Source organism: Gasterosteus aculeatus, chromosome 9 (genome assembly GCF_964276395.1).
Source record: "Gasterosteus aculeatus chromosome 9, fGasAcu3.hap1.1, whole genome shotgun sequence".
Taxonomy (NCBI): domain Eukaryota; kingdom Metazoa; phylum Chordata; class Actinopteri; order Perciformes; family Gasterosteidae; genus Gasterosteus; species Gasterosteus aculeatus.
In genome coordinates this window covers 19,396,671-19,420,572 of record NC_135696.1, presented here as the reverse complement: position 1 = coordinate 19,420,572, position 23,902 = coordinate 19,396,671, and the positions used below count along the sequence as shown (strand labels likewise).

The following is a 23,902-nucleotide window of genomic DNA, read 5'->3' as shown; positions in this document are numbered from 1 at the left end:
ACATCTAAATATTAGTGTGTCTTTGTTTAGAACCAAATGTTAGTGTGTCTGTGTGTACATCTAAATGTTAGTGTGTCTGTGTGTATATCTAATTGTTATTGTGTCTTTGTGTACATCTAAATATTAGTGTGTCATTGTTTAGAACCAAATAATAGTGTGTCTGTGTGTACATCTAATTGTACATCTAAATTTGCCAGCGTGTCTAAATGTTAGTGTGTCTCTGAGTACATCTGTGTGTGTGTGTGTGTGTGTCATGATTAGATCTGGATTTGCTCCTGAGGGGTTGACGCGGAGTCCTGATGGCGTCCTGATGGCGTCCCAATGACCTGGCGTCCCGATGACGTGGCGTCCTGATGGCGTCCTGTTGGTCTGCAGACAAGGAGAAGAGACGTGAGGAGGATCATCAGGATGTGTCTGTGTGTACATCTAATTGTTAGTGTCTGTGTGTACATCTAATTGTTAGTGTGTCCGTGTGTACATCTAATTGTTAGTGCGTCTGTGTGTAGATCTAATTGTTAGTGTGTCCGTGTGTACATCTAATTGTTAGTGCGTCTGTGTGTAGATCTAATTGTTAGTGTTTCTGTTTGTATATCTAATTGTTATTGTGTCTTTGTGTACATCTAAATATTAGTGTGTGTCATTGTTTGGAACTAAATGATAGTGTGTCTGTGTGTACATCTAATTGTTAGTGTGTGTGTACATCTAAATATTAATGTGTCTTTGTTTAGCATCAAATGTTAGTGTGTCTGTGTGTACATCCAAATATTAATATGTCTTTGTGTACATCTAAATATTAGTGTGTGTCTTTGTGTACATCTAAATATTAGTGTGTGTCTTTGTTTAGAACCAAATGATAGTGTGTTTGTGTGTATATCTAATTGTTATTGTGTCTTTGTGTACATCTAAATATTAGTGTGTGTCATTGTTTAGAACCAAATGTTAGTGTGTCTGTGTGTACATCTAAATGTTAGTGTGTCTGTGTGTATATCTAATTGTTATTGTGTCTTTGTGTACATCTAAATATTAGTGTGTGTCATTGTTTAGAACCAAATAATAGTGTGTCTGTGTGTACATCTAATTGTACATCTAAATTTGCCAGCGTGTCTAAATGTTAGTGTGTCTCTGAGTACATCTGTGTGTGTGTGTGTGTGTGTGTGTGTGTGTGTCATGATTAGATCTGGATTTGCTCCTGAGGGGTTGACGCGGAGTCCTGATGGCGTCCTGATGGAATCCTGATGGCGTCCCGATGACGTGGCGTCCCGATGACGTGGCGTCCCGATGACGTGGCGTCCTGATGGCGTCCTGTTGGTCTGCAGACAAGGAGAAGAGACGTGAGGAGGATCATCAGGATGTGTCTGTGTGTACATCTAATTGTTAGTGTCTGTGTGTACATCTAATTATTAGTGTCTGTGTGTACATCTAATTGTTAGTGTGTCCGTGTGTACATCTAATTGTTAGTGCGTCTGTGTGTAGATCTAATTGTTAGTGTGTCTGTGTGTACATCTAAATATTAACGTGTCTTTGTGTACATCTAAATGTTAGTGTGTGTCTTTGTTTAGAACCAAATGTTAGTGTGTCTGTGTGTACATCTAATTGTACATCTAAATTTGCCAGCGTGTCTAAATGTTAGTGTGTCTCTGAGTACATCTGTGTGTGTGTGTGTGTGTGTCATGATTAGATCTGGATTTGCTCCTGAGGGGTTGACGCGGCGTTCTGATGGCGTCCTGATGGAATCCTGATGGCGTCCCGATGACGTGGCGTCCTGATGGCGTCCCGATGACGTGGCGTCCTGATGGCGTCCCGATGACGTGGCGTCCTGATGGGGTCCTGTTGGTCTGCAGACAAGGAGAAGAGATGTGAGGAGGATCATCAGGATGTGTCTGTGTGTACATCTAATTGTTAGTGTGTCTGTGTGTAGATCTAATTGTTAGTGTGTCTGTGTGTACATCTAATTGTTAGTGTGTCCCGATGACGTAGCGTCCCGATGACGTGGCGTCCTGATGGCGTCCTGTTGGTCTGCAGACAAGGAGAAGAGACGTGAGGAGGATCATCAGGATGTGTCTGTGTGTACATCTAATTGTTATTGTGTCTTTGTGTACATCTAAATATTAGTGTGTGTCTTTGTTTAGAACCAAATGTTAGTGTGTCTGTGTGTACATCTAATTGTTAGTGTGTCTCTGTACATTTAAATGTTAGTGTGTGTCTTTGTTTAGAACCAAATGTTAGTGTGTCTGTGTGTACATCTAATTGTTAGTGTGTCTGTGTGTACATCTAAATATGAATGTGTCTTTGTGTACATCTAAATGTTAGTGTGTGTCTTTGTTTAGAACCAAATGTTAGTGTGTCTGTGTGTACATCTAATTGTTAGTGTGTCTGTGTGTACATCTAAATATTAATGTGTCTTTGTGTACATCTAAATGTTAGTGTGTGTCTTTGTTTAGAACCAAATGTTAGTGTGTCTGTGTGTACATCTAATTGTTAGTGTGTCCGTGTGTACATCTAATTGTTAGTGTGTCTGTGTGTAGATCTAATTGTTAGTGTGTCCGTGTGTACATCTAATTGTTAGTGTGTCTGTGTGTAGATCTAATTGTTAGTGTGTCCGTGTGTACATCTAATTGTTAGTGTGTCTGTGTGTAGATCTAATTGTTAGTGTGTCTGTGTGTACATCTAATTGTTATTGTGTCTGTGTGTACATCTAAATATTAGTGTGTGTCTTTGTTTAGAACCAAATGTTAGTGTGTCTGTGTGTACATCTAATTGTTAGTGTGTCTGTGTGTACATCTAAATATTAATGTGTCTTTGTGTACATCTAAATGTTAGTGTGTGTCTTTGTTTAGAACCAAATGTTAGTGTGTCTGTGTGTACATCTAATTGTTAGTGTGTCTGTGTGTACATCTAAATATTAATGTGTCTAAATGTTAGTGTGTGTCTTTGTTTAGAACCAAATGTTAGTGTGTCTGTGTGTGTGTGTGTGTGTGTGTGTGTGTGGGGGGGGGGGGGGTGTGTGTCATGCGTAGATCTGGATTTTCTCCTGAGGGGTTGACCAGGCGTCCCGATGGCGTCCCGTTGGTCTGCAGACAAGGAGAAGAGACGTGAGGAGGATCATCAGGATGTGAGACAAGATTCATAGATCCAATTATTTTAATTTGATGCACATTTTAATTATTTCATGTTTGTATGGATGTGTAAATCTACATTATATATTTGTGGTTGTTAAACTGTATTTGCTTTTTATGTTTAGCTAGTCTCTGTGCATACCAATATGTTAGTGAGTCTCTGTGTAAGTACTTTTTACATTACATTACATTTCATTTAGCTGACGCTTTTATCCAAAGCGACTTACAATAAAGTGCATTCAACCATAGGGTACAAACTCAGAAGTGCAATTTCCTCAAATAACTTTTATATGTTAGTGCGTCTCTGTGTAAGTACTTTTATATGTTAATGCGTCTCTGTCTACATCTACATGACAACAGCAGGAATCAGAGGTTTATCTCAAGGTATTAGCTCTAAATCACAGCCTTCTCCACCCGACAGACCAATACATCATTTACAACAGTAAGGCTGCAGTCTGTCTGGATTACTCACTTACCTTGAGCTCTGTTAAGTGCAGCAGAACGCGTCTTCGTCCCCTCTACAGACTCCTGAGGCATTACATGGTTGCTTTCTGCAAGTGTAGGTCCGGAAAACTTCAGTGTGTAGATGCGAGGTTTGAAACTGACTGACTGGATGTGCAACAGACTGTGTTCTTATGCTGTGGTGAACGGAGCATAGAACATGGAACATGGAGAAATGTTCCATCATGATGTAACGTCTCTATGGTTACAGTGAAGGTATCTACAATATGCAAATTAGCCTTTAGGGTAAACGTGTGTGTGTATTTGTATTGATGGAGCTCATCCACTTGACATGGTGCATAAAACACTTTGCTCTACTTGTTTTTTTCTATGACCCCATCTTGATCTTGAAAGCAAACACTTTAAGAACAAATAAAGAACGATTTTTGTCCATTGTTTCATCAAGTCGGAAATTTGTAAACTGTTGAATCTGGATTTTTAAACATCCCTTTCGAGCCCTCTTGTCTCCAGTCTTCATGCTAAGCTAACCAGCGGCTGGCTTTAGCTTCACGTTGAGCGCGCAGACATGAGAGTAGGGATGAGTATCGTTTGGGTTTTTCCGATACCGATCCTAAACAGAGCCTGAACCCAAACACAATTAAAGAAAAAAAAAAAGTCACTTCAAACTATGCACAATATATGAACTTTTGAAAGTTTACAGTATGATTACAGTGTTTCCCCTCTGTAACAGCGGAAGTGTAGTTAATTGGAATTTGGGGAATATTAATCATTTAATTTGAGATTCATGTTCATTGTGCAGGAACTAAAGACATTTATTGAAAAGCATTTACGTTAGATTGACGCCCCTTGTTTGTCTCAAAGTATTGACGTGCCACACAGAAGAGCTGCATGAGGCACGAGAGCACATCGCTTTTCTATTGTGTAGAAAAATAAATACGAATAGAAGGTAGATGGCTAGCTAGCTGCTGTAGCTACACAAGCGGTGAGCTATCGTTAGCTGCTGCGAGGACAGAGTAATCAGGCTGTTTCATTAGGGGGACCAAACGTCCTCTTTTCCCCGGACATGTCCTCTTTTTGAGACCTAAAAAATGCGTCCGGCAGAGATTCCAAAAACGTCCGGGATTTTGCTTCGTCGTACATTTGTGTTTCTCTGGGTCTTTCACAAACTAGTTATTACGCCCTAACAAGTTTTGTAAATGGTGTCTCCCTTACGTTCCACCTTCTTTCGCGAGCTCTGACTGTAGAGAGAACAGTCATTGGTCGACCGATCTCAATGTTGCCAGATACACGATAATTATCCTCCAAATACGACCATTTTGAGCCTTTGGTACGATACTTCACCATTTACAATCTGGCAACACTGAGCACTTTGCCGCCTCCACTAGTCGCGTTGTTTACAGCACATGACATCTGCAGCCATGGCGAAACTAAAGGTAAGTTTACGGACGAACTAAAAGAAAAAAAAAACCATGTTTTCGCCTCGGCCCTAATGCTTCGGAAGCTTTTCTTATTTTAATATGTGGCTAAAGAAAGCATTTACTATTTATTATTTGTTATCATTATTGCTTCAATATATGGACAAGACACATTAAAGAAGCGCTGGACTAAATCCCACAAAAAAGATTTGTTTTACATTTGCACTTTTCAGTTTTGTTAAAGTTCAATAAATAGATGTTCATATAGTCATTTGTGTCATTTTTGTCATTTAATTTCACCAATATGGCACCGGTGCTCGGTACATAATCCTACATGAGAGTGGTCAAATCAACTATTGCTAAGTAAAGGTTTGGAATAGCTCAAATTCAACAAACAATATCTATTTAACTCTCATTCGTTACCAAAACAGCTGGGCGTGGTGTAGTCTTTGGCACTGCGTTTATTGGAGGCTGTTTAAGCCCTAGATGAGAAAAGTGCCCCTTCTGCTGGAGCACAATTGTTTCTTCATTCATCAAAATTTTAGAATAACTATTACTCGCACTGTCATCAAATCCCCGCAAATGTGTTTTGACATTCAACGGGGCATTTATTTGAGTTATTGTGAGAATTTCACCGAACTGCTCCGCGGCGCCCACAAGCTGCTCCTTCCTCCTCCTCCTCCTCCTCCGCCTAGTGCTCGTGCAGTGCTGACACACAGGTGATGACGGTGTTTGTGAAATCCCCCGACGTCGTTTAGTGGTAAATTACTACCAGTACAGATAGTTTTAGGATGAAAATAAAAGAAATAAGCCTCCCCACAGCTCCGTCACTTTCTACCCTGTCTCCTCCACCTGTCACTCACCTAATCAGTTCATTCAGTGCACCTGCTAGTCACAAACACTACTCAGACATCACATAATGAATTGATTTCCTACACATTCATACATCACAAAATCTGACCAAGTAATACAATATATGCATCTGAAATTGAACAGTAAAAACATTTGAATCCATACATTTAATTGATTATCACCAGGTGATATATTTCAATAAACACTGCATCACTTGGAGTTTATTATCTTCTTACGCTGTTATCATTGTGTGAAAACTGCTTTCATCTCGAATCGGCACACCGGTGTGCAACGCCGTTTGCTATCACTGCTGTCCTTTTTAACGAACGAGTGCTGACTTATCACGCTTGCACAGCTCACTCCCTCAATAAAAGGAGGCTGCAAGGGGAAGTGTGGTCGCAGTTGGCTGTGATCGAGTGAAGAGTGTAGTACTCTCAGATACTTGATTGGCTCCCCTTGCAGCGAGTAAAACCTGAAGTCGACTGAGTGTCTTAGTTTCTCGTGCTGTCAATCGTTCTCTGGTATAATCAGCAGGTGTCACGGTTTGTTACTACGACCAAACACACATTAAGTAACTGCATTAGTTGATTGTGATGCAATATCAAGCGTACCACATGATATGAAATAAAATGAAATAGATTCTGAATGGAGGCCAAATATTGGTCCAATAGATGGAGAATCAATACATTTACCTATTTATTAAATGTGTCAATAAAATGACAGCTTTAGTATATCTATTACTACTACTAAATATATGAACAAGTTAAACAATATTTAAGACAAATTACATTTATATCATATCACATAATATCACATTACATCTCGTATCACAACATAATATTACAGAGTCCATGTGACTGAGGCATAGACCACCTCGGCCTCTCCGCTACGTCAGCAGCTCTTCCTCACCGCTGACCTCTGAGGTGGACGGCCGGAGGCCGGTGTCATCACGCACAGTGAGACAGAAGACCCCCAGGCGGGCGCCGAACCGCTCTTCATCAGAGCCGACTCCCACTTGAAGAACTCGCAGCCCTTCTGGATCTGACCGCCGCCGCCGCCCGACCTCCGGACCGGGCAGCAGTAGAACCCTCGGCCCTGGTTCGGGCCCCCGTTGGACACGAGCTGGCGCTTGGCGCGGCGGCCACAAGCGCACAGCGGCGACGTGATCCTCTGACCTCCCGTCGCCGTGGCGCACACAGAGGGGAGCGCGTTGGTCGACAGGGAGGAGAGGACCTTCTTGGAGGAGCACAGAGAGCCGGCCGAGGACGGCTTCGCTGGGTCGGCGAAGATGGCGAAGGAGGATTTTGGAGTCTCTCTGTGATTGGTGGCGAATGCTTTGGGCCGGGCAAACGAGGTGTGAGGGGTGGAGGTCTTTGCTGGGATGAAGTGGCGGAGCAGAGCGACTCTGTGAGGCCCGTCTCGATTTTCTTGTATTTGTCGAGAGATCACAAGTCCTGTTTTGCGCTGGTCGGAGTCCCAAGAAACCGCTTTAGGCTCAACAAAATATGTACTGGGCTCTGGGATCGTTGAATGCTGCCTGATTTTATTGAGGGCAATAGACGCTGAGGGACAACCGGTCTTAAAGTCGTCTTCACCGCTCACATTGTCTCTTGTGACCTCATCGCCAAATGAAGGCGCTTCATTGGCCTTTTCCCCCACACGGCATCCGCTGTCAAAATCTGCCCCATAATCAACTTCAACAAATTCCCTCCCTGTTTCCCCAACGACGTCCTCATCATCCGCCTGCAACACCACGTCATCGTATGAACCCCACCTCTCCTCGGGCTCCACGCAAAGTTCCTCTTCCCTCGTTGCTTCCGTGTCGCGTTGCTGGTTCGGCCGAGGCGGATTTGAAACGCAGCCCAAAGTAGTCGAGCACAGAAGGAGGCTGCGGTTGACGTCACCGCGCGGTGACGGACAGCTTACCATAACCGGGGCGGAAACATTGGCCACAGCCGCGGCTCTGACGGACGTCCCGCTGCGGCCCCACAGCGGCGTGGTCGTGCCGTTCAGCAGCGTCTTCGGTGAGATCAGGCTCCGGCACATGGGTGCGGGAGAAGAGTTCCTCCGTGGGTCCAAATCCCTGCAAGCGTCCTCCGAGCAGGACTTTATCGGAGGCGGTGGCGGTTTGTTTGCACTGGGTGCGTTTTCTCCTTTCACTCGGTCAGGCTTTCTGTTGTCTGCAGTGGTGTTTGGTGGTTTGACCTTTAATGGCATCTATGAGGACATTAAAAACATCATTGACTCATAAGATATATTCTATTCCTTGTCCACATCGAAAAATCAGTCAAAGAAATTCTCCCTTTAACTGTACGTTCACTTATCTCGTCCTTATTTGTTTCTTCGGTGTAAATTTACACTTCAAAGTGAAGAAACAAATGTCTAAAAGCTACAAAATGTCATGAATATCAGATACATTTGTTTATTGAGGCTTCAAAACAAAATAAAACATTTTACACGTAGAATTTGTCATCCACAAAGGCTTCCGTGAGGTCATATCAGGTTCCGCTGGGGGAGACCGAGGGGGGGGCCGGCTGGACGACGGCCACTCACCTTCTCCAGGCTCCGCGTGATCTTCATCACGCACCCGTCCCTCATCATCCTCGCTGCCAACTGGGCCGTGTTTCGGGAGTCATCCAGACCTGAGGAAGGAGGACGGACGACAGGCGCTCAGATCGAGTCGGGTTTCTGCTGCGTGGAATTATTTTTTCTTTTTCCTTTTTTTTATTCCACACCGGAATGTTCTCTCCCCGAGAACTGTATTCCCAGATCCTGCAGTGCCCCGTTCAGGCCTTTGGGTTTTCTGTCGTAAAACAGCTGAAAAGCACAAGATGAATTGCTTAATAATAATAATAATAATAAACACAATAGCATGAGTGATACAACATAGAGGTGGCAACAGAGGCGTAAAGGCGGAGCGAGTGAGCTTCTCCTCTCACCCTGTAGGTGCTTCTCAGGTCGATCCAGCTGTTGAGCACATCAGGTTTATGGAGCTGCTTCCGTTTACACTCGTACTGCAAACAGACTCCCAGATCCCAGTCTGCAACGCAACGCAGACGGAGACACATTGAAGGGGGGCAATTTCGAATACGTGACGTTAGAAGACAACGTCAATGTTCATTCAGCGGCTGCTTCCAAAGCAGGAGAGCTCCTCGTCAACTGCGATCGATGGCGATGGGCGAACGGCGCCTGAAGCAGCTGACTCGTACCTGACCACGTGACGAAAGCACACGGTTTCTGGGAAGGCGAAGGTGCAGAAGATCTCCGCGGCCCGTTGGGAAAAACCACACCCATCTCGAGCTGCAGCTTCTGCAGCCAGCGGCTGAACCGAGACAGACAGATGTGAAGCGGGATGCCGGCCTCCACTTGGCTCTGTGGGGCCGGAAAAAACAACAACAAACAAAACCCAACCAAGAGGTCAGATGAAACGGCAAACTTTTTAACAGCAGGTCCATCGGCGCGTCTGCGGGCATGAGCGCAGCAGCCACCTGCGTGATCCCGGTCAGCTCGCTGCAGAACTCGGACAGAACGGGATGCTCTTGCGGTTGGACATAAGTGTGAAACTCGGACTGGATCTCCCCTGTGGACGTGTTCAGCAGAACCGCAGGAAACTCAACTGGAGGAAAGGAAGGAGGAGCAGATGTTATCAGCAGCGAGGGGTAAACCGGATTGGTCCACGTGTGACGTGTGAACGGGATTCTTACTGATTTCCTGAGTGGAGTTTTTTTTCTCTCTCCAGCAAGTTGACTCAAAATCGATGACAATAAGAAATGGAAATATTTGATCTGAAAGGAAACGGGCGCAATGACAAGTGGATCAAGTACCCGTTTGCACCTTATCAAAACAGGTGATCCTGTTACTTACTTACTTGACAACAGGGATTTGGATCCGTTAGAGGATTTACTCCGCTGCCTCAATAATCCGAGTTCTCTGCAGAGAAAGGAAGGATGCATGACTACTAGATTCATTAACTATCTACTTAGCTTTGACGAGTAAAGGGCTTATGCACTGACTATTTGAAACAGAAATAACGCTAGATTGCGTTTAAAAACAATTTTCAAGTACCACCCGCAAGCGTGGTTGAAACACGTCCCGTTTCCACATTGAGACACAGCGTCATGTTTACCTGCCCTACGTTGATTTAGGATGGTTAATCGATCGCTTACCTGGCCAGTTGCTTTGTAGACATGACGATGGCGGACTACCAACTTTACAAATCAATGAATTTGATAAGGCTGCAAAAATCGCGGGGCTTTTTTAAATATTCATCCATCACTTCCTGAGCTTGATTAACCAGGCCTGGCCAGGAAAAAATAGTCGATCGCAGAAAACTCCTAGCGTTCGTAGAACTAAACGGAACGAACTGTATTTCCGGTTATACCATTTACTCACCAAAACAAAGGCATGAACTACTGCAGCACGTGTTTAACACCACGACTGAAGTACACAAAGCAATATAGGTTGAATCCTATTTTTACAAAAACATTTTTAAGATTTGAAATTTAGCTAAAATGACTTAACATGAATATAGTTCATTATCTTGCCTTCATTAGTTTATTTGTAAAATTTCAAACCGGAAGTAGTGCTGGTGTGTGTTTAAACTTATCGCAAATTGTAACGTGCTGCGTGTATGCGTCATACCCATGTGTTTTTAGCCTCTACCAGTTGTGGAAAAACATGAATTTGGAACACGTAGGATCCATAACATCTGGTTTGTAAACACTATTACTATGTACGCACACGTGTACCCAACGTATACATGCTCCATAAAATACATAATGTACAAGCTACTTTTCAAGTAAGTGAGTAACGGAACGTTAAGTGTTAGCTAGCTTGGTCTGTAGTGTTTTCTGGAGATAACATTAGTTTTTACTCTTTAATTCTCAGGCCGTCAACAGCAGTAAAAAGTCCGATTCCACAGGAATCAATTCATCTGCATCGACAGAAAAGGGCAAATTTAAACACACGTCAAAGTCGTCGGTTATGATTTAACGTTACATGCATCCTGCATAATAAAGTGCCCTCAGGCTTTACAGCTAAAGTCGTTTTAAATGAACCAAAACTACCGCCATGTTGTTCTAATGAATCAGAATTCTGCAAATATTTAGTGATGCCTGTGAACTGAATGGCGTTGAAAGTCAACGTAATGGCTTTTTCTTTCCAATATCCATCTCAATAATATATTAGTTATCGTAAAGAATATTATTATATTATTAAATAATATTTAAAGAGGCGCTTGTGTGACTCTTAGACTCCCACCCACGTTATACAGCGGGGAGACGCTGCCATTTAAAATATCCCTTCTTCTCTTCCCCCTCCCAGTAGAAACATCTGGCGAGCTGCCATGCAACGGAAGGAAAAGGAAGCGCGTCGCCCCCGCCGAGGCGCCCGGTGGGTCCAAGAGACTAAAGGCCGCGCCGGAGGGCGATGACCCACCGGCGCGCGGACGCTCGCCGGGCGTCTCCGTGCTGCCCGACCGCCTCCAACGAGCCGTCACGGCCGGCGAGCTGACGGAGCTGCTGCACTACGCCGCTCTGGGGAGAGCCGGCGGCGTTAAGCAGCCCAGGTGACGTCCGCGGCAGTGAGATGAACAGCCGTGTGAAGCGTCGCCCGCGGCGACCTAAAGGCTTGTCTCTCTCTCTCTCTCTCTCTCTCTCCGTCTGTGTCTTCCAGCTGGTGTCGTCTCCACCGCCAGAGGAGGGTCAAAGCGGTGAACGTGGTGATCGTGGAGGGGCTGACGCAGGCCGACTTTTACAAACACTACCTCGCCCTGCGGCACCTCCGGACCAGCTACTCCACCGTAAGTGCCCCCCCCATCACCAGTTCCGAGTGTGGGCGTGCTCCGGGTTTAACGTCGCTATCCGGCCGCCTTTAGAGGGTGACCTTCACGCCGCCGCCCGGCGACCTGGCGTCAGGCATCTTCAGCGGGGAGGTTCCGGAAACGGCCGCTCCGTCTGTCAGCGGGAGCTGCACTTTGCACAAAGGTGAGAGTGTCTGTGGGTTCGTTCTGTGTCCTCTGGTCACCGCTGTGACATAAGAGTCCTGTTGTTCTTTATTGTGTGTGTGTGTGTGTGTGTTACTGCAGCACTGATGACCCACCCAGTGATCACCAAGTTCGGGACACAGAGGAGAGGACTGACGGCGTACGTTCTCACCGAGGAGGAGATGATCAGGAGACGCTACCCTGTCAAAGGTGAGTCTCTCTCTCTCTCTCTCTCTCTGGTTTGACATTTATCTCGGCAGACCTTTGTTTTAAGCTCCGCCCACATCGCTGCCTTCTTCACCTTGTGTTTCCCGTCGGCGCCTCCGCCAGGATTGCCGGGGTTCGAGGAGTTTGTGTGCACAGACTGCGCTGACGGCGTGACGGACGGCAGCCCTCTGTACGGGGTCGACTGTGAGATGGTGAGAGGGGGCTTTCTTTTTTTCTTTTTATAGAATTGGCTAAATCAACCTGGAGCCACTTTTTTCGAAAACCTTGCTTTCGTATTTATTGTGTCACGTTTCCGTCCTCGCCCCTCGGGCGCAGCGCAGCGCCGCCGAGGCTCAGGCGTTGTTCGTCATTGAGGCGTTTCCCTCCCTCGCGTTGTGCTTCAGGTTCACACAGTAAGGGGGTACGAGTTGGCTCGCGTCTCTCTGGTGGACAGCGATGGGAACTGTCTGCTGGACGAACTGGTGAAACCTCATTACCGGATACTCAACTACCTCACCAGGTACACACACACACACACACACACACACACACACACACACACACACACTCTTTTACTTCGGACAAAAGGCCGTAGCTCACCTTTGTTGCTGTGTGCGTTCTGATAGGTTCTCTGGTATAACCAGTGCGATGTTGCGACCAGTCACAACGAGCCTGCGTGAAGTTCAGGTGAAGCTCAGGAAGTTGTTGCCGAGCAACGCGGTGCTGGTGGGACACGCACTGGAAAACGACCTCACGGCGTTGAAAGTAAGTTAATACTGACATTTTCTACCCGCGGCAATAGAATCACCTGCGTTTTTTTGTGTGTAAATGTTGTCGCGAGTGTGAGGGCAGCCTTTGCAAACGTCTGTATCGCTGTCGGCCAGGACTGAAGTGTAACCTGAGGTTCATTCGCCTCGTCGTTGAACAAGTGGTCTCCAAACCTGTGTGTGTGTGTGTGTGTGTGTCCTTCCTGCAGCTCATCCACCGGCATGTGATGGACACCTCGCTGCTGTACAGGAGAGACTTTGGACAAAAGTTTAAGCTGAAGGTCCTGGCAGAGGTCGTACTGCAGTAAGTTGTCCGTCCCTCTGCCTGTCCCTCTGTCTGTCTGTGTGATTAAATGTTCCTCTTGTGTCCCCAGGAGACAGATCCAAACAGGAGACCAGACGGGGCATAATCCCATTGAGGATGCGGTGGCAGCTCTGGAGCTGGCGCAGTATTTTATCAAAATGGGGCCGAGTCAGGTACACCCCCCCCCCCCCCCCCCCCCACACACCCCCCCGCCCTCTCTCACACACACACACACACACACACACGTGTTGACATGTTGTTCCGCGTGCTCGCTCTCAGGTCGTGGAGCGCCATCGAGAGGAGCTGTGGGGATACGCGATAGTGGACGAGGTCGCCGACTGTGAGCCTGAAGCCAAACCGAGTCTCAGGTACAGACCCGTGTCCCTTCTGTAGACGGGACGCCGCGTCCGCACTGAACTCGCGTCTTCCCTCTAGTCTTTTTCCGCCTGGGATTTAAATGTCCCACAAGGAAAAGGTCTTCAGAGAGCCCACGGAATCTCATCAACAATAGTTTGTCACTCTGTAAATGTAAGTCACCCGTCTCCGTTGTTTTGTAAGGTTCGTGGACGTGTTGCAGACTCTGGGCCGGTCCGTGTTCTACTTAGGGAAGCGCTCGGACGTCCCCCTGGATCTGTCCAATCAGCAGTGGCACAACTCGGACAAAGTGGTGAGACGCGAGACGCTCCGACCCGGGGAGCCCTTCCACCTTTGTTCCTAATTTACCAAATTTAAAAACCAACCACACGGTGACAAAGAGGAAAGATGGCTGAAGTCGTCTTCATCCGTCCCCCTCTCCTCCCCCCGTGCGTCCTGTGTCCTTCTAACCAACTCCTCTTACTCTTCACCTGCGTGGCTAAATCCCGCCTCCCGCAGCTGTTGGCCTCCTTCAGGAGGCGGAGCCGCTGCCCGTCTCTCTCGGTGCTCAAGTTTTCCTCCCTCTCGGACCGCCCTCGTCCGGCGCCCCACAGGGTGAGTCGCCTCCCCGCGTCACGGCGCCCAAGTTTGTTTCGTTTTTTTTCTTTCTTCAAAGTCTCGTTGCGCTGCTTAACGCGCGCGTCCGTCTCGCAGGACGGCCTTCGGGACATGTGCGTCCTGTTCGCCGGGCCGCTGCCCGCGGGCGCCTCGGAGAGGGACGTGAGGCGGCTGTTTGGCTGCTGCGGAGCGGTCCGGAGCGTCAGACTGTTGAGCGCGGCCGCCAGGGTACGTCTCCACGTTTTGGTCACCCCGAAGGACCCGTGACGTTCCTCCTAAAAGCGGTTGTTTGGTCGTCTGCATTGACGGCGTGCTCCGTCTCCAGGTGCATGCGGAGGTGGAGTTTGAGCTGCTGGAAGGAGCCGCGCTGGCTCTAAACGTGTTGAATGGACTTCACGTACATGGACAGCCCATCAAGGTCACTCTCTTCCCCTCCTGTCTTTTGCTTTCTTTCGCCGATCCCCTTTTGACTTTTCAGTTCAAGTCCCTTTTTTGTTTCTGGGTCCTTCTTCTAGGTGCAGAGGCCCGTCAACGAGTCGATGCTGGACCTGGACCTGACCCTGGACGCTTTGGTGCACGACGCCACCAACACCAGCCGCCTCTACGCCGTTCGGTCCCGCCGCCACTCTTCCGCGGGGGGCAATGGCCTTGCGTCCCACGCAGAACTTCCCGGGGTCCCTTCGGTCACAGCGGCGAAGGTGAACGGCACGTCGCAGCTGAAGCGACTGTCCGAGGAGGCGATCAGCGAGACCTTCGGTCGCTTCGGCTCGGTGGACAGAGTCGTCCTGGGCGCCGGATGTGGAAAACGCGCGAGGCACGCGTACATAAGTGAGTAGCGCCGATAGCAGCGCGCCGATAGCAGCGCGCCGATAGCAGCGCTTTCAAGCGAAGCGCCTGTAACTCCCGAGTGTCTCTCCGGGCGGCAGAGTTCGAGGGTCCGGCGGAGAAGGAGGCGGCACTCGGCTCCTCCGAGGACCTCCGGAAGGAAAACTACCTGGTCTGTCCGTCCCTGACGCCGCCGCACTTACCCTCCTGGGTCGCTACGACAACGAGCAGCGCAGCGGATACCGGCGGGGAGGAGGGGCCCCGCGGATCGCAGGTGAAGAGAACTGATGATGATGATGATGTGGTGCCCTCTCAGCTTCGGTCTGTTAATTATTCCCATTCGGCTGTTTGGGGAAATGCTTCATCCGAGGATTTTACTGCCGCTGCGGATTTTATCTTTTCTGTGAAGGCCGTTATCTGGAGATCACAGATGTCTGCTAATCTCAAGTGGTCATCGTAGGTTGATGCGCAGGGTTCAGATGAAAACAAGCACTCCAGAATAAATTATTTAAAGGGGCAATAACGTGTTGATCATCTTGTTAGACGGCTAAATAATTATCTAATCCACGTAGGACCAGGAAATGGATCTCAAGTTGGGGAAGTTGGACCGCCGCCTGAGGAAGCTCCTCAGATCTCTCCCAGAAGGCACCTTGTCCGTGGTCGTGCTGCCCGGAGACGCCAGGTGAGGACCGACAGGATGTCCGAGGAAAAACCGGCTACCAAATGATGTTTCTAAAGCCGCTTGTCTCTTCCCCCCTCCCCCCTCCAGCGCTCGGGGCCTCCGCCCTGGTTTGTGCCTGATGGAGGTGAAACGGGGATGAACCTGCACTCAGCAGCTGCCTTACGTTCCAGTGGAAGAAGAACAGACGTGTAGAAGCAAATTCAGTACCTGTAAATAATATTGGCGCCCTGGAAATAATAAAATGCTTTTAATGGGAACTTTACAGAATCAGTTTGAGTGCAATCGTGGTCGGACTTTTAGTTAATTGGTCTGAAGGCGTTTTAGGTGACATTTGTTCTGGTGGAAGATTCTGGAAGTGACTGAAGCCAAAGACAGTATCACATGTGCAGAGAATGGACAGTGTTTACTTAAACATAATTCATCCCTTTTTATTAAATTAAATTTGATTAACCATCAACAGGTGTTTGACTTTTTGGCTTTCAGAAACAAAAAAAGAAATCCAGTGTTTCAAACAAATGTACCTTTTCTCAGCAGATATTGACCTCATCCAGGAGCCCTGCTCACCTTTATTTGAAATGTGCTGTATAAGCAGTTGAAGATAACCTGTTCTGAATTAACTAATTCATATTTAATACAATTCATAAATCATATGTATGCAGATCATCTTGTGATCTTTAGCCCAAGTAGTGCTGGTCTCCAGCAGCGCCTCACTACATGTACGGTCTATGGTGTGGAACATGAATTCTAAAATAAAATTCACTCATTTTAAATTGACAACTACCTCATTGCCTGTGATAAGAATGTTCATCACAGAACAGATGAATGATGAGATCTATAGTCAATGTCGTCAGACGAATGCACAAGCGAACATTCTCACACACATTCGCTATGTGTACAGATGGAGTGAAGATGTCGGTTTACAGCTTATTGTACTGCACTCTGCTGCACACTTGTGATCCAATTATAAAAAAGCAAGTCTCCAGAGACTCCAATTAGCTTATGATGATGCCATGCGAAGATTACTAAAGAGACCGACTGACTTATCTGCCGGGTTAACATCTCTGGAAATGTAATCATCTTGGGTTTGTCAAATATAAAGTTCAGCACTTCACGCTACCAGTTGCAGCTGTGGAGACAGTGGTACAGTTGTTCCTAAGAGCTTTATAGGTCTATGTACTCTCCTTGTGACCTTGCTTGCATTTTTCTTTAATATATATAGATATTTTTACTGTGTTGTACTATCTGGAGATGCAATAAATTAACTAGAAACATGAGCAACACTTAATAAGTGCAGGAGAATGCAAACGTTGACGTTTGGTCACATGGTTTGATGTGATTAGAAACAGAAACCAGATACTAAGAAACATTCTTTAATTTGTTTTCCCCTTTGAGGAAACATTAAGTATTTTTAAACTTTACACCTTTTGCATTAAGACATACTTTGACAATGTTGCAGGCTGACAGTTTACAAAACGGTTAACACACAAAAAGGTAAAGAACAAATCTGTACAAAGAAAACAAACCTCTCGAAGGATCGGAACGCCACCAATAAACATCACATCATCGATAAGCTTATACATGTTGAATAAAACTGGTTAAAGTTGACAGAAACTTATTTTAAAAAGAAAAGAAACATGTTTGGCTGCGTTAAAATACTAAATAACCCAGACATTGAACTACAGGACCTGTCGGGCAGAATTTCATCTCCCGCGACTTCAAAGACGAGAAAACGTCTCACTCGCACAAACTAAGACAGTGCCATTTAAAATGTTTCATAGTGTGGTTGCGGATTCCAGTCTGAACGCGTCAGAAATAAAAAAGAACATTTCTGGAGATCAGACTAAGATTCTAGCAGAGTGTGGGTGTGGCCAGAAGAGGGGCCGGCTCCTCCCACGCGCGCTCAGAATATGGCAGCTGTTATGGCTTCCGGTAGGCGTGTCGGACACAGAGTCCACGGCTGCAGAGTGAACACGTTAGTTTGTGGTGTGCGCCCCGACTCCCGGTGACGTGCGACCTCGCAGGAGAGCGCTCCCTCCTCCCTGAGTGCTTCAGAAGCGACCCTCCCCCCACGGCGGCGGCGGGGGTCACGTGAGGGAGCGGCCTCTCTCGCTACCACACTTCCGGCACCTCAAACAGCGACGTCGTTGGTTCGGGTCCTGCTCGAGAGGAGAGAACGAGTCAGCCCCCAAAACACACCTGCAGTATTCACATTGTGGCAAAACCAATTTTGTTGAGGTCATTTTGGAGTTTGACTACAATTCCCTTGAGTTGCAGAAGCTCCTAGCAGGTACCATAGACATCCACCCACTGCTGAACCTTTAGTCACAGGGAGCGGCCAACAGGTCAAAACACACCTTTGGGCTTCTGCTGCTTCTTCTTTTGACCTTTCCTCCCGTGGACCGCCGGGGCCTGTTGCCAGGGGACCGTTCCCTCGGCGTCGTTGCCTTCGGGACTCCCCTCGTCCTCGGGAGGCGGACTGGACCCCGCCGGATCTGGTGCGTCTCTGCAGGGCACAGCAGCCGCCATGAGCCTGGAGTCACGGCAAAGGGACCACCGACGGCGGCCACGCGGCACTTACCCGGTCTTCAGCCAGCCCTCCGAGGTCTTGCTCTCGATGGCCTCGGCGTGTCCGCTCTTGTCTAAGAAACACAACCAGTGCATCGCCGCTTGAATTAGACTCCTATAAACCACGTGTGTGTTCACATAGTGAGTTTTTCCTGAATTGAAACGAAATGCATAAGTGCTTTCTGCCTCTATTCACACACACACACACACCATCAAGCTTCATCTTCTTGCTGCCCGTGGCGTCTGGGAACGAGTATTGACTCCACCCGTCTGTGATCGGTGCGTCTCCGCCCTGCTCGCCCTCGGCGGGACTGATGCTGCGTTTCCTCAAACCTCTTCAGGGCAGCAAGGGAAATAAGGCAGACAGATGAAAACCTCCACGTACATGCAGAACCTCCCGAGGACGGAGCTGAACACACAGATTTGGCGAGTTTAAAATGCAGCGCAGGTGTACTTGTGATATCCGAAGGTAGCCGCCGTGCTAGCGGAGGTGTAGTGAGGTTTCAGCCAGCCGTCCTCCCCCCAGGATTTGGGGGTCTGGCCGAGCTTCTCCTTGTCCTGCTGCTTGCCCTTGATGTACTCGGCGTACGTCTGGATCCTGTAGCTCTCTGCATAGCGGCTGGTGTTCACGGCTGCGTGGCGACAGAGTAAAAGCGTTTCAGTGCCACTTGGGGTCCGTTTAAACCTCATGTATCTATACGGCTTTCGAAACTCACCGATCTGCACCTGGTCCGTCTGACTCAGGGACACAAATGCTGACGTGTCGTCTAGCCAGGAGACCTGGATGTTCCCTGAGCGAGTAACACAAGCCTAAAGTGAGTGAGCGACAAACAATTAACCTTCTCATTGACCCGGAAATGAGAAATGGCATTTTACCAAAGGCACTGAAGAGCTGGTAGAGGTCACTCGTCTTCCACTCTTTGGGGAAGGTGACAAACAGGACATGGTCTCTCTTAGGTTGCACTGTGGGGACAGAGGGGAACACAGCAACAGGTGATTGTAGTTTATTGAAATTTAAAAAAAAGAAATCAAAAGTTGGAGCCCCAGTGGTTTCTTGTTATAACAGTTTTTCCTCATAACGCGACTCTTTGCCAGCAGCAACGTGCAAATCAGAAACAAACTGGGAGCCAATCATAAAAACGTTGTTCTCCTCGGGGGAACCGTCCTGCATTATACTCACAATCGGGTCCTGTGAGGTTGAGGTAGGGAATATCTATTATCCTCATCAGGAAAAGCCTTAAGAAAAATAAATGAAAGAACATAGGTGTTGGTTGCATTTTGTAGTTTATGAAAGGCTGCTGGAAATTGAGGGGCGTCTCTTACTTGTTGAAGAAAGGCTCAACCACCTTGGAGTGAGCGGAGATGTACGCTTTGGGCGGAGTCAGAAAGGAGCCTGTAGATGATGGAGACGACCAGTTAAAGACACTTGTTCAGACCCCTTGGTTGGATTCAAAGAGCGGAGCGATTGCGCCCGTTACCCAGATAGTTGGCCATGGAGATGAAACAGAGGCCCGTGATGTAGGCATCGTAGCCGGCCTCGTGGAGCTGCTCCTGCGCCGTGTCGTAACTGTGGAACCCCTCTGCCGTTTCTGGCAGGTGATCAGGACAGAGCAGGTTTAAAAACAAACCTTGTAAAATGTTGTATGTTTAAGAGCAGCTCAGACCAACGTTACGAGTTTACGTACCGACTTGAGGAGACTTGAAGGGGGCCTCCTTCACCTGTTTCTCCAACTCCGCCAGAGACGTGTTGGTGATCATCTCCTGAGTAAAAGCCGCTAATTCTTTAATATAATTGACCAGCGATGCAACACGCCTACACGCGCTTTAGGCATCGGCTTTTCCAAAAGCTCCCACTAGTTTCAACTTTGAAAGGGCAATTTTGCATTTCAACATTTCCAATTAGTAAAACGTAGAAAGTTAAAGAAATCACTTTCAAAAACCTAACAAGAACAAAGAGTGACCCTGATAGTTTACAGCATGGAAGGTAAATTTACCTTAAAAGGCTGAGTGGAAGCCATCAGCTTTGTGTCCAGAAGTCTGCAGGTGAAAGGCAATAATGACAGAAAGCACAACGAATCATCGGTGCGTAAAAACATTTAGGAAAGTGGAGTGAATGTTACCTTGGGAAGACACACATTGTGACCTCTTTAAAGTCTTGAAGATCCTGCAGAAAAAAAGAGCAGTGGCAGTTATTTTTATCAATTACTTTGCAGGAAAACAAACACACCATCTTGGCGTCTCCATGTGGGAGGGTTCACCTCTGGCAGAGGGCAGTAGAACTGGTGGATGGTGTGCATCACGTCCAACAACATGTTGTGGCCAACCACAAGTTTCCCCTGCATGGACATATATAAAAATATATTTGAATGCTGCAGATTCAAAATGCGCTTCATATTCCATCAATTCTTTTAAAATTAAGTGTAATTCAATATTTTAAACTGGTCTCTGGTTTTCGGTTGGCCTCACAGATTTAGAGATGGCGTGGATGACCCTGGAGAAGCCGACAGCATCGTTTAGCTCCTCCTGTTGGGGGTGAAGTCGTGTCGGACACAGACAGAAAATTACCCCCGAGGTCAAAATAAACAAAAAAATTTTGCATACAGAAAACAGACGTGACCGGTTCATCTTGGAAAAACCTCGCGGACCGACCTGCTCTCGCTCCCGTTTCTGCTGCTCCCTCCTCTTCCTCTCCTCGTCATCCACTTTGATGACCTGAATGTAACGCTCCTTCTGCGCACACAGAACGCACAACAGTTCACACGTCAATCAAAACCAGGAGCGTTAACATTGGTTGAAAAATAACTTACCTTTTCTGTTTCCACAGTTTCCACATGAAGCCCCTTGGAAAACCTGTGGAAAAAAAAAGAAAGACTTTAAATCTTCAATCCAACAGAAAAGAAATAGCAGAAATGTGTTTAGGGACACTCACTTCCAGTTCAGAGTCTGGTAAATCAGCTTTCTCTGAAACCTGGGAGGGAAATATGAGCAGAGTTCAAATTAAACATGTTAGATACCAGTATTGTAAATGTCTCGCCTGTAGGTCAATGTTCAATATGCATGATTAATACAAAACGATGGAACGTTACCCAGTGCACGGCTCCAAGTCCAAAGTCTTCTCTGAGTTAGTCAGCAGGGCCTCAACCTTCCCTCTGTGGGGGGGGGGGGACAGCAGAAAGAAATTATCCCAAAGCCAACAAGGAGGCGGTGAATCCCATGCGAGTCAGAGGTCAGTGATGGAGGTCTCCTCCCAGTCAGCCACGGCCAACTCCTCAAAGATCTGGTGACCGCAAGTGGCTCATTCCAAGTGTGAAAGAACATTCACAACGTCGGCCGGTACCTCCTACCTCGCTTTGTACCATCACAGTGTAAAACGAGAGAAACATCACGAACTTTTGAGTTCATGGTTTAAAAACATTGGAGAGAAAAAAATAAAAGGCCCTTACATCACCCGGTTGATGAAGTCTTTGTGTTCCTCGGGTACGTGTGCGGGGCCTTTGGAGGACGGGGAGATGAAGGACGGCGTCCCGACGCCGTTCGCTTGTTGGTTCCTCCTCTCCTCGCTCTGCTCCCTCAGCTGGACTTCCTCATCTTGGTTCAAGTACGGGATTCCTTCGGGGGAGACGACGAGTCACAGTTTGACATCCGGTCCAGTGAATGAAGGCGCTGCAGTGGCTCTAAAGTCGCCGCGCTGCTCGGACGCGATGGCGCCGGACGTAAACACCGACTGGCGAAGTCACCCGGGTGTCATGGGACAAAAAATAGGGGATAATTCACACATCACTGTACTCACCATTACAGAACACTTTGTTGAAGTCAAATCCCTGACTGGCCAGGAAATCAATACTGGAACTCTGAAGCAACAAGAAAAAAAAAAGGGGATTCCATTTCCATCATAGTTTAAGAAGAAGACAGAAGTGTCAGTTTCACAACAGAAACAATCACTGTTTACACACGAAGCCTTTTCATACTGAAGCAACACAGACTTACTTGACAGATGAACTTCAAGTCAGGGGACGTCCTGTTGAACGGTTTCGGGAACACGTAAAAATTAAAAGGCTTTATGATGTACCTGCAGAGACGGGAATACAGGACGATGGAGGTTAGTGAAACTGCTGCATTGCTTATGTCACAAGACGGATTACGTTCATACCATGATCATCGATTCGTCTGATGTTTTGGAATACCCCCCAGCATCGGCCACCGGGGAAAAAATACGTACGCAGTAACTCAATTTACATAAATTAACAATAGCGAACGGCTGGATTGCGACACTGAGGCCCTCCTCAAAGAAGATCGCAAAATAAAACAGGAACCAGCGAAAGGTTTTTATAGTCTTAGTGGAGCTTCTGGTTCAGTGGTGCAGACTATCAAAGATCATTTTAACTAAATGAGCCAAAACTAGTTGGCAAGCTCGTGGGAACCTCCGGCCTCACAGCCTCGCTCACACGGGGACAATCAATACGGAGGAACCAGAAAGGACATGCAAAACATCTTGCATCATCTCTTACTGGAGTCCTTTGGGATACAGAGATCATGCTGCAGATCCAAGATCATAAACCTATAGCTCTAAAAGTTGTTTATTTGAAAAGCTGATGACTCACTTTGACTTTTCCTGGTCGTACTTGAATGTACACAATCCAAATTGGAAGAGCAGGAAGTCCATAGAGTGCTGATGGACAGAGACAGAGAGATACTACAGATGAGATATGCGGTTAAATGGAATATGGAGGGAAATCAGAATGCATTCAAAGCTAAAAGTTACGAAGGGACGGAAACTCCGCGGACCTTCTTCAGCTTCGCGTATCGCTGCTCCGGAGTGTCCAGCCCGTTGGTGAGCGCGCTGACATTAGGACCGTCGCTTATTCCTGACGCAAAATAATAAACAAACACATGTCAGAATCAAGCCACGCAGCGTTGATTATTTGGGTGCACTCGGCTATCGTTACCTGAAAATTCTCCATCGATGGCGAGGAAGTCCGCCTCCTCTATGGCGCTGCACACCGTTTTCAAAGTGTCCTTAAAATCTACAGCAAACGAGAGAACGCGCATCAACAACCAGCAGCGACGCTAGCGGAGCAACGCGCATGGAAACACCGCGGCTCTGCGAGCTAGCTAGCTAAGCTAAGCTAGCTAGCTAGCAGAACAAAACGCTGTGCAGCGGTCTCGTCCGTGTTTTAATATTTATCAGGTCACTGCTCTGCTGCGCGTTAAAACGAAGCGTAAAGCGACTTGGGGGAAACGTGAGCGGGTGAAACGCGGTCGGTTACTCACTTTGGCGCGTCACCTCCATCCCTGCACAATGACTGAACCGGGCTGACAGCTAACGCTAGCTAGCCGACGTCACCTGGCTTTTAACCGTTAGGGTAACACTTCCGGGGCCGCGGCCCCAGGACGACTCGCGGTCGGTGTTTTATTTACGTTAGATTTTATATTTGAGATGCCATCGCTCGTGTTAAATGTGTTTATATCTCGCGTTATATTTAGACTTTTTTTCAAAACATGTTTCGACTTTTTTTCCCCCCATGACACAAATATATAATATTTAGACTTTGACCTCATATTTCTTTACTTTTCTTTGCCTGACATTTTTCATTCTAACATATTTTCACTTTTTTTTTCAAAATGTTTTTGACATAATATTGTATTTTATTTACACGTTTTAAAAATTAAAAAGTAACATTTAACTGTATGTGTCAAATGAATGTACTGGAGTAAAACGTAGTATATTTCCCTCTAAGAAGTGGAGCAGAAG

General features: G+C 47.0%; 3 protein-coding genes and 2 long non-coding RNA genes across 7 annotated transcripts; 2 read left to right on the top strand and 3 right to left on the bottom strand.

Annotated features, from left to right (window-relative positions):
* The first annotated feature begins 1,175 nt into the window (after positions 1-1,175).
* On the top strand, positions 1,176-3,361 carry LOC144383057 (uncharacterized). The gene is made up of 4 exons (XR_013450503.1): positions 1,176-1,331; positions 1,679-1,856; positions 1,960-2,063; positions 3,018-3,361. It is a non-coding gene; the product is annotated as an uncharacterized LOC144383057 (long non-coding RNA).
* Positions 2,370-3,758, bottom strand: LOC144383058 (uncharacterized). The gene is made up of 2 exons (XR_013450504.1): positions 3,593-3,758; positions 2,370-3,071 (listed from the first exon to the last, which is right to left on the bottom strand). It is a non-coding gene; the product is annotated as an uncharacterized LOC144383058 (long non-coding RNA).
* A 2,252-nt stretch (positions 3,759-6,010) lies between these two features.
* Positions 6,011-10,195, bottom strand: eri2 (ERI1 exoribonuclease family member 2). Of its 2 annotated transcripts, none has more exons than XM_040187663.2 (9): positions 10,012-10,195; positions 9,714-9,775; positions 9,550-9,630; positions 9,334-9,461; positions 9,055-9,217; positions 8,785-8,885; positions 8,581-8,662; positions 8,399-8,487; positions 6,011-8,062 (listed from the first exon to the last, which is right to left on the bottom strand). In XM_040187663.2, exons 1-9 carry the CDS (start codon positions 10,032-10,034, stop codon positions 6,737-6,739), a joined length of 2,055 nt encoding a protein of 684 aa, XP_040043597.2. In that variant the 5' UTR covers positions 10,035-10,195; the 3' UTR covers positions 6,011-6,736. The 2 variants fall into 2 exon arrangements, with proteins under 2 accessions (XP_040043597.2, XP_077935693.1); XM_078079567.1 differs by having other exon boundaries at positions 9,710-9,775; positions 10,012-10,150.
* Positions 10,196-10,455: 260 nt separating this feature from the next.
* Positions 10,456-16,042, top strand: rexo5 (RNA exonuclease 5). 2 transcript variants are annotated; one of them, XM_040187102.2, is made up of 19 exons: positions 10,456-10,556; positions 11,168-11,411; positions 11,519-11,645; positions 11,721-11,829; positions 11,931-12,038; positions 12,159-12,247; positions 12,440-12,555; positions 12,662-12,800; positions 13,012-13,106; positions 13,177-13,279; positions 13,386-13,474; positions 13,665-13,773; positions 13,980-14,075; positions 14,175-14,306; positions 14,404-14,496; positions 14,594-14,906; positions 15,005-15,177; positions 15,476-15,585; positions 15,673-16,042. In XM_040187102.2, the coding sequence occupies exons 1-19, from the start codon at positions 10,523-10,525 to the stop codon at positions 15,722-15,724; spliced, it is 2,331 nt and encodes a 776-aa protein (XP_040043036.2). In that variant the 5' UTR covers positions 10,456-10,522; the 3' UTR covers positions 15,725-16,042. The 2 variants fall into 2 exon arrangements, with proteins under 2 accessions (XP_040043036.2, XP_040043038.2); XM_040187104.2 differs by having other exon boundaries at positions 10,459-10,556; positions 11,171-11,411.
* Positions 16,043-16,939: 897 nt separating this feature from the next.
* Positions 16,940-23,679, bottom strand: parn (poly(A)-specific ribonuclease (deadenylation nuclease)). Its single transcript, XM_040187105.2, has 26 exons — positions 23,422-23,679; positions 23,097-23,174; positions 22,936-23,015; positions 22,752-22,819; positions 22,138-22,219; positions 21,941-22,001; positions 21,594-21,759; positions 21,237-21,299; positions 21,080-21,118; positions 20,958-21,000; positions 20,800-20,880; positions 20,617-20,673; positions 20,409-20,486; positions 20,271-20,314; positions 20,145-20,187; positions 19,836-19,911; positions 19,629-19,739; positions 19,474-19,543; positions 19,331-19,386; positions 19,027-19,113; positions 18,867-18,941; positions 18,605-18,782; positions 18,361-18,485; positions 18,164-18,224; positions 17,940-18,088; positions 16,940-17,741 (listed from the first exon to the last, which is right to left on the bottom strand). The coding sequence occupies exons 1-26, from the start codon at positions 23,438-23,440 to the stop codon at positions 17,695-17,697; spliced, it is 2,037 nt and encodes a 678-aa protein (XP_040043039.2). The 5' UTR covers positions 23,441-23,679; the 3' UTR covers positions 16,940-17,694.
* Positions 23,680-23,902: the final 223 nt, after the last annotated feature.

Bases quoted from the DNA above. Each gene is read 5' to 3' on its own strand.
- eri2 (XM_040187663.2), bottom strand. From the start codon at position 10,034: ATGTCTACAAAGCAACTGGCCAG. The intron at 9,218-9,333 runs GTGGCTGCTGCG...CCGGCCCCACAG, and splicing joins AGCTGACCGGGATCACGCAG to AGCCAAGTGGAGGCCGGCAT. The intron at 8,886-9,054 runs GTACGAGTCAGC...GTTGCGTTGCAG, and splicing joins TGCTTTCGTCACGTGGTCAG to ACTGGGATCTGGGAGTCTGT.
- rexo5 (XM_040187102.2), top strand. From the start codon at position 10,523: ATGAATTTGGAACACGTAGGATCCATAACATCTG. The intron at 14,907-15,004 runs GTGAGTAGCGCC...TCCGGGCGGCAG, and splicing joins CGCGAGGCACGCGTACATAA to AGTTCGAGGGTCCGGCGGAG. The intron at 15,586-15,672 runs GTGAGGACCGAC...TCCCCCCTCCAG, and splicing joins GTGCTGCCCGGAGACGCCAG to CGCTCGGGGCCTCCGCCCTG.
- parn (XM_040187105.2), bottom strand. The intron at 21,001-21,079 runs GTGAGTGTCCCT...TTTTTTCCACAG, and splicing joins TACCAGACTCTGAACTGGAA to GTTTTCCAAGGGGCTTCATG. The intron at 20,487-20,616 runs GTGAGGCCAACC...ATGTCCATGCAG, and splicing joins TCCACGCCATCTCTAAATCT to GGGAAACTTGTGGTTGGCCA.